The sequence below is a fragment of the Fusarium redolens genome (assembly GCF_020744475.1).
Source record: "Fusarium redolens strain MPI-CAGE-AT-0023 chromosome Unknown BKA55scaffold_1, whole genome shotgun sequence".
Taxonomy (NCBI): Eukaryota; Fungi; Ascomycota; class Sordariomycetes; order Hypocreales; family Nectriaceae; genus Fusarium; species Fusarium redolens.
The window spans coordinates 2,612,274-2,625,374 of record NW_025763664.1 but is presented as its reverse complement, the minus strand read 5'-3'; the positions used below and the strand labels follow the sequence as shown (position 1 = coordinate 2,625,374).

The 13,101-nt window shown below is 49.2% G+C and overlaps 4 protein-coding genes across 4 annotated transcripts; 1 reads left to right on the top strand and 3 right to left on the bottom strand.

The window, feature by feature from the left end:
* Positions 1-246: 246 nt before the first annotated feature.
* BKA55DRAFT_682888 (uncharacterized protein) lies at positions 247-2,214 on the top strand (the record flags this gene model as incomplete). The annotated part of the gene is made up of 5 exons (XM_046198422.1): positions 247-299; positions 455-552; positions 604-807; positions 859-1,872; positions 1,922-2,214. 5 exons carry the CDS (start codon positions 247-249, stop codon positions 2,212-2,214), a joined length of 1,662 nt encoding a protein of 553 aa, XP_046056578.1.
* A 495-nt stretch (positions 2,215-2,709) lies between these two features.
* BKA55DRAFT_588418 (uncharacterized protein) lies at positions 2,710-4,612 on the bottom strand (the record flags this gene model as incomplete). Its single annotated transcript, XM_046194785.1, has 9 exons — positions 2,710-2,786; positions 2,837-2,998; positions 3,059-3,186; positions 3,237-3,363; positions 3,401-3,627; positions 3,805-3,875; positions 3,930-4,003; positions 4,049-4,125; positions 4,182-4,612. The coding sequence occupies 9 exons, from the start codon at positions 4,610-4,612 to the stop codon at positions 2,710-2,712; spliced, it is 1,374 nt and encodes a 457-aa protein (XP_046056577.1).
* A 2,348-nt stretch (positions 4,613-6,960) lies between these two features.
* Positions 6,961-7,424, bottom strand: BKA55DRAFT_532438 (high mobility group box domain-containing protein; the record flags this gene model as incomplete). Its single annotated transcript, XM_046189337.1, has 3 exons — positions 6,961-6,990; positions 7,045-7,262; positions 7,364-7,424. 3 exons carry the CDS (start codon positions 7,422-7,424, stop codon positions 6,961-6,963), a joined length of 309 nt encoding a protein of 102 aa, XP_046056576.1.
* A 4,580-nt stretch (positions 7,425-12,004) lies between these two features.
* Positions 12,005-12,880, bottom strand: BKA55DRAFT_23372 (centromere protein H (CENP-H)-domain-containing protein). The gene is made up of 3 exons (XM_046185284.1): positions 12,672-12,880; positions 12,457-12,622; positions 12,005-12,408 (listed from the first exon to the last, which is right to left on the bottom strand). The coding sequence occupies exons 1-3, from the start codon at positions 12,829-12,831 to the stop codon at positions 12,036-12,038; spliced, it is 699 nt and encodes a 232-aa protein (XP_046056575.1). The 5' UTR covers positions 12,832-12,880; the 3' UTR covers positions 12,005-12,035.
* Between the last annotated feature and the right edge of the window lie 221 nt (positions 12,881-13,101).

Below are 13,101 nucleotides of genomic sequence, written 5' to 3'. Positions count from 1 at the left end.
ACTATGCCAGCATATACAGTGCTAATTGTGTGACCCCTCCATTAGCTTGAGTGATATCATCTCATCGAACCCCACCACAGAGCTCCCTCAAGCTCCCCTCTTTTTGTCTCAGTCGCCTACCGCTATCTTCTGATTCCTTCTCCTCTTCGTCTCCTCCTCAACAATTCTCCTCGACACTGTAACTTCTTATCTATCTTCTCTTCCCTACAGCTTGATTCATTGACACACCACTGGTATCAAGCAATCATGGGCGTCCAAACCGTTGAGTTTAAGCCCTTCCAGGACCAGAAGCCCGGAACGTATGTCTAGACCTTGATGATCCTCCCTGTTGTGTTCCCCCACTGCTCGGGAGCTGCCGAGGAGGAATTGCTTATTCCTCTTTGACTTCAACCTCAAAGTTTCAGCGTTATCAGTTTTGTCAATTGATAGAAGCTCAACTAACTTATGTCGATAGCTCCGGTCTTCGCAAAAAGGTCACCGTCTTTCAGCAGCCTCACTACAGCGAGGCCTTCATCACCAGCATTCTGCTTTCTATTCCCGAAGGCGTTGAGGGTATGATGTCAATTGCTTTGCAACACGAGCCATGATCTGATCAATTGATAGGCTCTTTTCTTGTTATCGGTGGCGACGGCCGATACTGGAACCCCGAGGTTATCCAGCTTATTGCCAAGATTGGTGCCGCCTACGGTGTCAAGAAGCTCGTCATCGGCCAGAACGGCATTCTTTCTACCCCTGCTGCCAGTCATGTCATCCGCCTGCGCAAGGCCACTGGAGGTATCCTCCTGACTGCTAGCCACAACCCTGGCGGTGAGTTACTCTCAATCTGCTTCTCCTGAACCAATATCTAACAACCAATAGGTCCCAAGAACGACTTTGGTATCAAGTACAACCTCGCCAATGGTGGCCCCGCTCCCGAATCCGTTACCAACAAGATCTTCGAGTTCTCCAAGACTTTGACTTCATACAAGATTGCCGATATTCCCGATGTCGACATCTCCACCGTTGGTACTCAGACCTATGGTGACCTCGAGGTCGAGATTATCGACAGCACCACCGACTATGTTGCTATGCTCAAGGATATCTTCGACTTTGACCTGATCAAGAAGTTCTTCTCCACACACCCCGACTTCAAGGTCCTATTCGATGGTCTCCACGGTGTCACCGGCCCCTACGGAAAGGCTATCTTCGAGCAGGAGCTTGGTTTGAGCAATGCCATCCAGAACTGTGTCCCCAGCCCCGACTTCAACGGTGGCCACCCCGATCCTAACCTCACATACGCTCACTCTCTGGTCGAGGTTGTTGATAAGAACAACATTCCTTTCGGTGCCGCTTCCGATGGTGACGGTGACCGAAACATGATCTATGGCGCCAACGCCTTCGTTTCTCCTGGTGATTCCCTGGCCATCATCGCTCACCACGCCAACCTGATCCCCTACTTCAAGAAGAACGGCGTCAACGGTCTCGCTCGCTCCATGCCAACCAGTGGTGCTGTTGACCTCGTCGCCAAGGCTCAGGGACTCGACTGCTACGAGGTGCCCACCGGCTGGAAGTTCTTCTGCGCTCTCTTCGACGCCAAGAAGCTGTCCATCTGCGGTGAGGAGAGTTTCGGTACTGGCAGTGATCACATTCGTGAGAAGGATGGTCTATGGGCTGTTATTGCTTGGCTCAACATCATCGCCGGTGTCGGTGTCCAAAACCCTAGCGTCACCCCATCAATTAAGGAGATACAGAAGGAATTCTGGGGCAAGTACGGACGTACTTTCTTCACCCGCTACGACTATGAGGATGTCGATTCAGAGGGCGCCAACAAGGTTGTTGGTGAGCTAGAGAAGCTTGTCAACGACTCTAACTTTGTCGGCAGCACCATTGAGGGTGAGTGATTTCGTAATCTCGGCTGACAATCTATGCTAACTTATTCCAGGTCGCAAGGTTACAAAGGCTGGCAACTTCTCTTATACCGATCTCGACGGTTCTGTCGCTTCCAAGCAGGGCTTATATGCCGGCTTCTCTTCCGGTAGCCGAATTGTTGTTCGACTCTCCGGCACTGGTTCATCTGGAGCCACCATTCGCTTGTACATTGAGCAGCACACCGACGATCCCTCCAAGTACGAACTTGACGCTCAAGATTTCCTCAAGGAGGAGGTCAAGTTTGCCACTGAGCTTCTCAAGTTTAAGGAGCACGTCGGCCGTGACGAGCCTGATGTCAAGACCTAAACGAGATACGTCATTACGGGTGTTGGAATGGGTAAACATAAGAGGTGGATGCAAACACAAGATAATTTTGAGTTTCTGAAATTGTTATCGCGTACAATGCTGACAAACTAAGCGTTCATGATACTACTAACTAAACAACTGGAAAACTGTGGATGTGTGCTGAGGAATAAGGGCACAATAGTATGAGTTAATGCCACGGCATAAAAACATTCTTGACATCGTTGAATGGAAACGTGAATAAGGCCTGAACACTCGTAAGTGGTTGTGATGTATCGTACAATCTGTGGCCCTCGACTTCAACTTTATTATTCAAAATAGGGAATTCGTAAATCGTAAATCGTCAAACCGTTATTTCTCTCGTGGGACGCCGTCGCTAGAAAAACATGAATCAAGGTGAAAGGCTACATGTAATGGAACAAAGGAGGAGCATAACAAATCACGCGAGAAATTATGAGTGTCGAGTTTGTGTCGTACAGCGGAAGCACTGTTGTCGACCTAAGTCTGTGTCGACTCTGTGGCGGTGCTCTCGTCGAGGAGCGCAGGAGAGAAGAGCTCTTTAAAACGCTTGGTCGCTGAATAGGTAGTGTTAGATTGTGTATCATTACGAGGTAGGGTAACGAACCTTCTTCACTCACGAACCGGATTTCGAAGGCTCCTGCGCGGTTGATTCGTTGGTTTTGCTGCCGGTATTCCTGGCAAAAGACGTAGAGTTGAATGTCAGCAAGGCGAACTCTGGTCTTGCTGACTCTCTTTATCCATTTCGGGGAGGCTGACTGATGTGTGACTGGGAGACACTCGTTAGTTCATTGCCTATAAGACAAGTCAGGAGTTGAAGCTGGCTTACTGAAAGCTGTCCAGACAGGACACTGGCGTAGATCACCGTCCCAGACTGCAGCGTGGAGGCGAATACCCTTTGTCATGTAGTCCTCATATACAATAAGAGAATGCATGAAACCATCGTCCACGATTCGACTGCTACTATCAGTTTGGCTGTGTGGGGGAGAATCAGGGGCAATGCTTACGCTTGGAACAGTTTGCGTTCGCCCCAAAGAGTGAGATCTTCATTTGCAACCTGTACTGTGAGACTATTGCGAGTCTTGAAAGACAAAAAGCAGCAGTACAAGAGCACCAATTCTAGAACGTTAGCGACTGAATTTTACGTACCTATTTGCTAGTAACAACTTACCTTCCCATGTCATGAAGCAAAGATTGGCCCACATCTTGGGGCACTGTTCACTGGAACTCCATCGCCAGAACTGAAGACTGCTCCCATTGCGTTCGACACATAGTTCATGTGCACCACGAAGCGAAAACCATGGAGTTCCCATGTGGAACGTTCGCAAGAGAAAATATGGACATCTGTCTCGACCACTCTGATATACTATCAGGGTTATCTGGCGCTCATTGAAAGAACTAGTATCGTTAGTAGGACGCTTGTGTATCATCGATACCCTGAACCTACCGAATAAAAAGGATTCTTGCATCACTTGGCATGCGAACTTGACTCCAGGGAGCGTGTGGGCCATATGCCTTGGACCTGGTTATCTTGTTAAGAAGCGGCCTCATTGATCATTTGCATGGTAGACTTACGACTGCTGATGCTTAAGCGGAGTCCGGGAGGGAAGGGGCAAAGAGAATATTTTCTCGGCCCAATGAATATTCTATGACCATAGTCAGAGGTGATTAGATTTATCTTTTGGCAATTATGTACTAACAGAGGCGATGCTCGAATCGTCATCTAGCACGGAATCAGGACGGATCGTTGAATTAAGGCGAATAGGGGGGGGAGCTTTTTATGTTAGCGTTGACGTGGTATGGCCAGCCTTCTACTTACGAATGCCTCTGGCTTCCCTGAGTTGCATTAACTGTAATCGAGTGCATTCCATAGTGTTGAAGTCAAAGTTAGGCGATCTCAGCAACGGTGAGTTATGGACTCTTACGGGTGTAGATGGGTATCGGCAACTAACCTTAATAGTAACTCCCGTAACAGGGACAGAAAACGATTGTAAAGAATAAACCGCTGAGGCAATGAAAGGCCCCCAGCTTCTTGGGTCATCGAGTGATACATCTTCCGCCAACGATTCTCTTTGGTAAGAGTCCTATCTTCGTAATAGGTCGTGATATCTCGCAGGGATCTTGATAGGCAAGGGAGAAGGATTTCGAGATAGTCGAGCACGACTGGAACTCGAGAGAAATGGACTTTGGAGTACTCGGCTAGTTCGCGGAGCAGTTGTCCCGAGATGCTAATTTCTTCCATCGTCATCAACAAATGGGTATGGGTGCCCTCGCCCAAGGCATTGCGAAGGCCCAAGAGTTGAACTGCAACACGGTCTGCCCTTTCTGCCTCCAAGCAACAACCTTGGAGCAGGTGTAGCTCAAGTTGGCCACCCAGAACCATCTCCATTACGAGAGGCAAAAGGCGTATTGGAGGAGGGTGTCTATTTCATCACATAACGAGATGGGCCACTGTTGATTTGATTTCCTTTCTAGGTTGACTCTATCCGCGTGATACCCTTGGCATTCGCTGTGATTATAGAATTAGACGATCGAGGCTACTGTATGCGGTGAGGGACTAGGAGGAGATGAATAATGGCGGGGTATTGATCGAGAATCTTCAGAATGGGTTGATAGTAGATAGATGATGTAGATAACCGACGTTGATGATCAATTATGATAGAGTAAATTAGACGAGAAACCAAGAATAGATTCAAGAATTGAGACAGGATATCTGGTTAATAATAGAAGAGGAGGGGACGGCCGATCTGCAGGCCGTCAATAACGTGTGATCCGATCCGCGCAACTCGTTCAACACCATGAAGAGGTGCACCCGCACCAGTCTAACCATACATAATGCCTTCCCTGACGTGGTTGGTGCACGGTTCTCACACTGAGCCTTGAGTGAGCCCATCAGGTCGATGCACGTAATGACGGGGAGGCTCTCGAGGGTGTCGTTCTGCCCTTGACTCAGCTAAGGCCACAACGCCCGGGGCCTTGGACCACCTGATAGTCAGATGCCGCCCGCATTCTCCGAACTCTGCAGCGGCATATCAATCAACTTGGGTTTCATCGAGACAGATACACCAACGAGAGGAAACCAATGTGTTGACGAACGAGGCATTGGGTGTGTGTATGGCAGCTCGACATTTGCACTCCGGCCTGAGCCAACTTCTCAGGTGCTGCCACGATAGCAAGCGTGCTTCAACATGACGCCAGGCCAATGCATGAGGAGATTCGGGGCAACAATTGAGCTAGATTAGGATTGGGTGGGCACTCGCACCATTGACCAGTCCAGCCAAGATGACCATTCCTAGAGGAGGAGAGCCAGAGCAACTGAGGTCAACTGAACTGAACTATCCACTGACAGTCCAGGTGCGACGTGTTGCTACGACGGCGACTCTTGACATGCGTCCGCGGGATGTGGACTTTTGTGTGGAGAAATCTGATGATGCTGGGAATAGAGAAAATGAAGAAGGGCCTTCGAAGCGCTTGAAACGGTGGTTGTGCTGGGGTACAGGTCCCTTTTTGACTTGGTCTGGCCTAGCATGACCTCGTGCTCATCCAACATTGCTAGGTACTCCACTTCAACGGCCATGGGGGATCCCGGTGATGAGGCTCGGCGGGTTCAGGATAAGAAAACATTCTCACGATGGTTCGCACGATGTTGCACGCTTTCATTCCTGCGACTCGCGAACTCATTGTACATGCGTACGTAGATGAACAAAAGTCCTCATGAGAGACATTTGTTGCCCTCGACTTTTGAGTTGAATAAGCATTGCAACTTACATGGCCCTGACTGGCCTGCACGATGTGAGTGTGGTCGTCTTCGATAGCAATGACAACGTGGTTCCTCTGATGAATGATGCTGAGCACAAAGAGGGTTGGTGGATGGAAGGTGAGGCTTTCTGGATGGTTGGGTGAGCCTCTGTACGTCCAATTCTAGAGTTGGCAGGTTGGGTGGTTGGGTACCAACCCGTCACCTCCAGTGAGCTTCTTGAATGTTGCCTCACTAGCCACACAAGCCACTTTCGACAGCGATTTCACGAAAAAAAAGACTCCTTAACCAACTATTACTTAGGATCATAATTGGGCCATCAACACTTGACAAACTTTCTCTTAGGCTACGGCCATTCGAGTCTTGCGGCTGTAAAGTGTAATGCTTCGTATTAAACTTTCACCTGAATATCTGTTATGTATACATTTCACCAGTGCGGATAGGTTTAAACACCAACTATAGCGTCGAAGCTCAACCTAGAATAGCCCCGAATAGCTTCAATTCCTGACACTGTCCAAAGCTTGATCCCTTAAACGCGTCAGTGCCGCAGTCGTCTCAGGCACATAATAGGCTATGCCTCTGAGTCTTTGGCACATAAAACACGCTTGTGGCAGATATTGTGATGTTTTATAGTTTCGATTATTTATGCCGAAGCTCCCTTACTTGTACAAGCATCTCGTTTCCTCATCCCATGGACCCCCCAGAGTTCGTGATCAGGTTCTCATTGGGAGCTCGCAGCTCGATCGGCCGCACTCTAGATCATAATAACATGTGGAACGACCTTAACCCGTGGAATCCCTAAAAAAAAAAACAAGGCACTCTTCCTGTGCCATCATACAACACCGCCTAGACCGAAATACAAAGAAGGTCCACTCGAGCAGAAGAACCTGCAACGCGGCGCTGAAGTGCTGAGTCTAATCCGATTCAGATCTCTTTGCCGAGCGACGCTTGGGTTTGACTTCATAATCTCCCTTCTAGGAAGACTCTTCCTCCTCCTGGTCGGCCTTTAGACATCGTTAGTGTGCTGCTGCTGAAATGTTGTTCTAAAATCAACTCACGTTGTAGGCCTGCTTCTCATCCTCGTATCGCTTCTTGTCAGCGGCAGCCTTGGCCTCATAAGGAGCGCGTTGCTTCTCGTTAAGAGCCTTCCATCGCTCACCGAGGAGCTTGCCGACCTGACCGAAAGAGATACCAGGGTTCTCCTCACGGACGTTCTCACGCTGCTCGTTGGCGAAGAACATGTAGGCGGAGAGGCCACGCTTGGGGGCGTTGGGGTCTAAGTCGGTCAGCTGTGTTTAGTACGTGGACGCGATGCGGCATGCAGTGTATGGCACTGCATGCGGGCATTGAAAAGCCCATGGATGAATGAAGACTTACCCTTCTTGCCGCGCTTGGTCTTCTCGGCCTTACCGCGCTTACCAGCAGCAGCCTTGGGCATCTTGAATGATTTCTGTGAACGAGTGTAAGTTGGTGGATTTATGGGTTGTGCGTGCAACAGAAAATGATTAAAAAAGAGTTGGAGGTGACTTCGCAGTGTTGAACGCAAGGTCAGTGATAATGAGGGGTAGCTCCATGAAGCTTGGAGCTGAGCTTGGTATGAGAGATGATGATAGATAAGGTGGCAAGGCGCAAACGCAATTGCGCCTCCCAACGCGTCAAAATTCGCGTCGTTGAAGAAGAAAAAGGTTTCTGGAGGGTTTGCGCGTACCTGAGAGGTGGACTTGGGGGAAAGTAATTTGTGGTGTTGATGTGGTCTGTGATGCGCTTCCGTTAGCTATCTTGTTAAGCTGTCGCGCGACAAAGTTTCAAGGTAAAGATGATGCGCAATAGACGCGATGCAGCTCAGTCTTGAGCAACGTTTCGAGAAGAATCGATAACGAAGTCTAATTAATACTCTGCCAAAAGACAGACGCAACGGCAGAAAGTGAGAAAGTGATGTTGTGGTGATGTTGTGGTGCATGATAGAGAGGATGGGATAATACTCACCACGAAGACGTGTAGAAGCGTGTTGAGTGTAGAGGCGATTTTGGGTGGGAGAATTGTATGGGAGAAAAGAGAGGGAGAGAGAATGTATGGGGAGGGCCAAGGCAGCCTTTTTACTATGGGGGAGTGATTGTGCGTGGGGAGGGAACGCGACCTGCCCAGCTACCACACTTGGACTGTTATGCAGTGGGCTGGCCTGGGTGAGCTCTTGGTGCCCCCCTTCCTTTCCCTCAAGGAAAAAAAATTGGGTGCGGTGCCCATTGCTCTCTGCAGTGCTTGAGAGCTTGCCCGCCCGCGCGCTGCACTAGTACTGTCGCAGCAGACTGTAGTCTGTACCTGTACCGCACCTGCCTTGGGCCATTTTCTGCCTCTGGGCCTGCTACTGGGGGAAATGACCAGGACTCCGTCCTCGCCCCCTCATCTAAGCTCCCCAGAAACACCTACCTCTGACCACTCACCAACGTGTAAGCAGGCGGTCATTGCCTGGTACTGTACGGGTACAAGCCATACGCAGCTCGCCGCGCCGAGGTACAGTACAAAGGTCTTGTACCGCAGCGCGACTGTAGTAATCCGCACAGTATACTTCTTCCTTTAGGAGACATTCGCAAGCCCCTCTGCCCTTGATTACGGTACCTCTTACCTTACTCTTACTCTGATCACTCCTAAAATAATCACACCCGATGGACACTTTGAATCTGCTCTGTGCCTGCCCAGTCAACGGGCTCAATCCAGCGGGTTCACCTTCTCCTGGGTGATACCTTAGTACTGTAACTTTGCCTGGGCTGCCTTCCCCTGTGTCGTGATCCTGCCTCCACCCCGCCGAGTCGTTCTTTCTTTCGGCTTTCTCTCAGTAGTCTCCGTCCATGCCGTCCACCTCCACCTCCACCCTTTGAGGCCTATGCTTCATCACACTCAATCTCGGACTTGGAGTCTCGCTCGACACGACGCTACTTACACCCTCCTCCTGCTTGGACCATTTTCTCTTCTTCGGTGATTGTTGCCAAGTGCAATTACGTACAGTAGCATATCTTTGCTACGCGCAGTGAATATCAAGCACTTTGCACAAGCATGAGAAACACAAACCACAAACGTGCTCAGCTTGCTATGGCGTGTTGTTACTTCTTCACTAATACGCCACGGTTCTTCCTCCCCTTTTGTTTTCGTCCTAGTGTTAGAGAATATGTATAAGTTGGCTTGATTGTTGATAGATCAGTTGAGCTTGAGCCTCCTTGAGAAGTTGAGGGAGACTAAGGGGGGAGTGTTCAAACCGTTCACGACTACAGCCAAAACCGTACTACATACGGCATGTCATTGTTTGATTGTCGCCAGAAAAGTGGCGCTCTCCAATCATGGCACAATAGACCGATGTTTGAAGGCGGGAGGTTGGTTGATACATTGCAAAATGCATTGCGAACTCAAAGTTCGGCGCTGTCCTGGCGGACCCAAACTCACCTGAGTCTAGAAAGGGAGTATCGGTGTTGCACTCTGGTATTGCATGCTATTGGAGACGAAGCTGTAATGGTGGGGAATGGTTCCAGTCGACGCTCCATGAAGATTGACTGAGTACACTGTTGCAGTACCAGACCGGCCAACCGACTGTAATGGCCCGTTTCCGGGTTCGTCTCTATTATTCCCAGCTCGTACATTATCCGGCCTTGGGAGGGATCGCTATTGTCTATCCGAAAGACAATCTCGGGCTATGTTCGACTTCACTATCCTTCACCCCTGTTCCAAGACTACTGCCTCACACATACCATACAAAGCATCATCCATGGGTACATCGCACTTGGTTTGGCACTACCTTGAGACAATGGTATCACTTGCGCGACTCTGCTGATAGCCAGAAGGGATAAACCATGTTGATACAGCACGCGAAACGGCTTGGTTCCCTATGGTTACCTTCTTTGCACATAGCATTGATACTGCCTCACCTTCAATATTCACTCCTCATATTTCCGTCACCAGGCAACTCTTTGATCAACGCCAGGGCGGGGAGGTCCTTCGTCAGTTCTAGACCACTCTCATTGAAAGTTGGAGCAACTTGTAACCCACCGCAGGGTGCGGTACTTTAGCCGTGTATGATGAGCTTGTACTGTCATACGAAATTTTCATGTATAGGTACTTATAGACGAGTACCATGTCAGGGTTGTGATTCTATGTATCCTCACATCCATCCATCCCTTCCATTGTCCCTCTGCTTGTTACCCTCCAAGGCAAGGAGATAATATTCCGACTATTCTCTCCTTCCTAATCTCTGCCAGTATACAACGCCCAGCAAAGCTGGAGCTGACTGCCAACATAGGTACCTAGTGCACCTTGATCTTCAGGTCACAAAGCCTGAGCTAAGTTGCCATCATAGAGGCTGCAGAGGTTCATACTTCATACTACTCAATAGATTGTGCAGGGACACCATACGATCCTAGCTCCGCAAAGAAAGGATTGGTGCTGTGCCAGTGTATCACCTGGAATTTTCGCTCAAGCAAATCTACGGATAAGAGAGAGCTACGATCATATGTGCATCATTAGTGATCAGTGCTGATACCATACGCTAATTATGGCTATTGATACTCTGTAGTCTGTACCTTTACTCCCAGTCAGACTGTAACAAGCAAAAAGGACAGGCCAAGACAAGCGAGAAATAGAAATGACGCCGGATACCTCATGACGCATACTTCATCTGCGGGCATGGCGGGTACCACGAGTCGCGCGAAGAGCCTTGGTGTAATTGGGGTAGCAACAGACAGACACAGGCAGAAAGAGAGAGACAAGCAAAAGCGCCCGGCGCAGGCGGCTTTGCCGAACTTGTTTGGTCGCGCCGGACCAAAACAAGGTGCAAAGGCAAGCCGTAAGTGGCCCATGGGAGAGGTACCAGTAGAGACTTACAGCGGGTACGCGACACACCTGTCTTTGGGTGGTCATGTAGTCCTCCTGGCAGCTGATACTGTGCTGTACCTAGACGCCGAGCCAACTCTGGGCTCACGCCAAAATTCAGAACAGGGAGCTGAGCGTCCCCCCGCCCAAATTCATTCTCTGTGTCCCTCTCCACTCGCTCTTCTTGACTGTTTTTTCTGCTTGCCACCTTCAGTCTCCTGCCACCTGCTTTTCGAGCTGTGCTCTGCTGACATGTTGCTCTTGGCCTGTCTCTGGCTTTGAAACGGTAAAATCGGGCCCGCGTTCGAGATGCCCTCCTCCAAAGTGAGCAAAATCAATACCAAGGAAGCTTTCCGTAAACGAATAAAGGTATAGTAAATAGTAATTACTAGGTACTTGAGAAGAGCAAGAGGATTACTCCATCTTAAATTAACTACAAACCTTTCTTCTAAGTACTCTTAATGTATCTATTTTCTACGATCTCTATACTTTCAGACGGTGTACTGGAAGAGCATCTTAGATTCAGTGCTCCTTGATCGCTGCCCAACACGCGACGCTAGGGATAAAATACGCCCCTTTGCGGCGTGCTGATCTGGTCCAAATTAAGGCGAATTCAGGGAGGGTATCAGAGTGATTTTGACGGCACCTTTTTTTTTTTGGGATACGCTGCCCTCCCCCATTCACTTCGTTTCCTTTGTTCCTCACCTCCATCCATTTTCCATCTCGAAATCGCCAAGACATATCACGTGCATTTACCGCCCAGTGGTCATAGCTCCTACGTCTGCTAAGCCCTATCAGGAGCTCACGGTGGAGTCTTGAGACTCATTCGATCCGAGACTGGCGAATTGTTGAAGCTGGAGACGAGGATGAGGTTGAGAAGAGAGGCTTGAAACCTGGCACCTGCATGTTGTTCCAGGGACAGCCGTGATCGCGCATCGCTAGTAGCAAACCATGACTTTGTCATGTCGTTTAGAATTTCCCTGCTCTTCTCTACCAGATTACGCATCGTCTCCACGACGGGAGATCTCACGAGTCCCGATTCAACGAGGATACGTATCTTTTCCCGACGGGACGATTTCCTTGACGCGTGGTCGAATCATTGAGTACCTTGAGGAACTTGTCACCTTGAAGTGAAGTTCGAAAAGGCAGTCAGCATTCTTAGAGCCTGAATAGAGTCGATTTTCTCGTGGAATTGTCATTCTTCCTCCTCAGGATCAAGTACAACATCTTGTAGTTCATCATCATGCACCCAATCAATACCACTACCAACGATTATACCACTAGCCACACCTTTCATCACTCTCCATCTCTGCTTGCTTGCCTTGGCCTCCGCTTCAAGTTCCTCCTGCTCTTGCATCATCTTTGAGTTCGGGGGCATTCTCTTCTTCAGCCTGGCTTGTTCTGCTAACTCAAGCAACTCGGCCGCTGAGGTGACGTTCTCCCGAGACTTGCGCAGCGTATTACTTTGTACAGTTGTCAACGCGCTCAATACCTTGTTCGTTTCAGCGGCCTGCGTGGCAACTGATATGGAGGTATCGTCTCTACGCTCAATGTAGGGCAAGAGTTTACTGGTGAATGTTAGTTGATAGCATACGCGTTCGAATAAATACACGGACCGCTCGACAAGAGCTGCTTCTGGGCCGCCATAAACGGCTTTGAGAATTGGATTCGCCGTCATAACAGCTTCTGTTACATCATTTCTCAGGATATACTGTGCTCTCGACTCCATCAGTTCGGATTGGGCTTTTTGTGTTTCTTCAGCGGTAAGTGATGAGGATTCCTCTGAGAAGCGTAAGCATATACTGCGAGTTTATTTCTGAGAGAAACTGACCTAGCTGATGTGACTTCTGCGCGTTTATAATGGCGATTTCAAGTCGAAGCTTTTGTATTCGATCATATAGTTCGAGGATCTTGGCTTCATCTTCTGAGATGGGAAGGTGGGATATTTCCTCATGGCTGTCTACCATCGGGACATCATTTGAGTCTGCCATCGTGATTCTGAGATTCAATATAGCTCCTTTACTAGAGTTTCCCTCGTGCCATGCCTTGTATCACAAAACGCGTTGACCTTAGCGACAAGCTTGTTACTGATTGTGGCTGTAACTGTGGCGTAGGGAGTGTGGCGTTCCCGCCAATTAAATGCTGCTTGTCACAAGGCACCGGTCACGGCGTCACGCTAAGACCAGGCTCTCATGGCCCGTGGATAATCGGTGGATCTTTCGTCACGCGAAGATATTACTATAACTCGTTCAACACCAGGT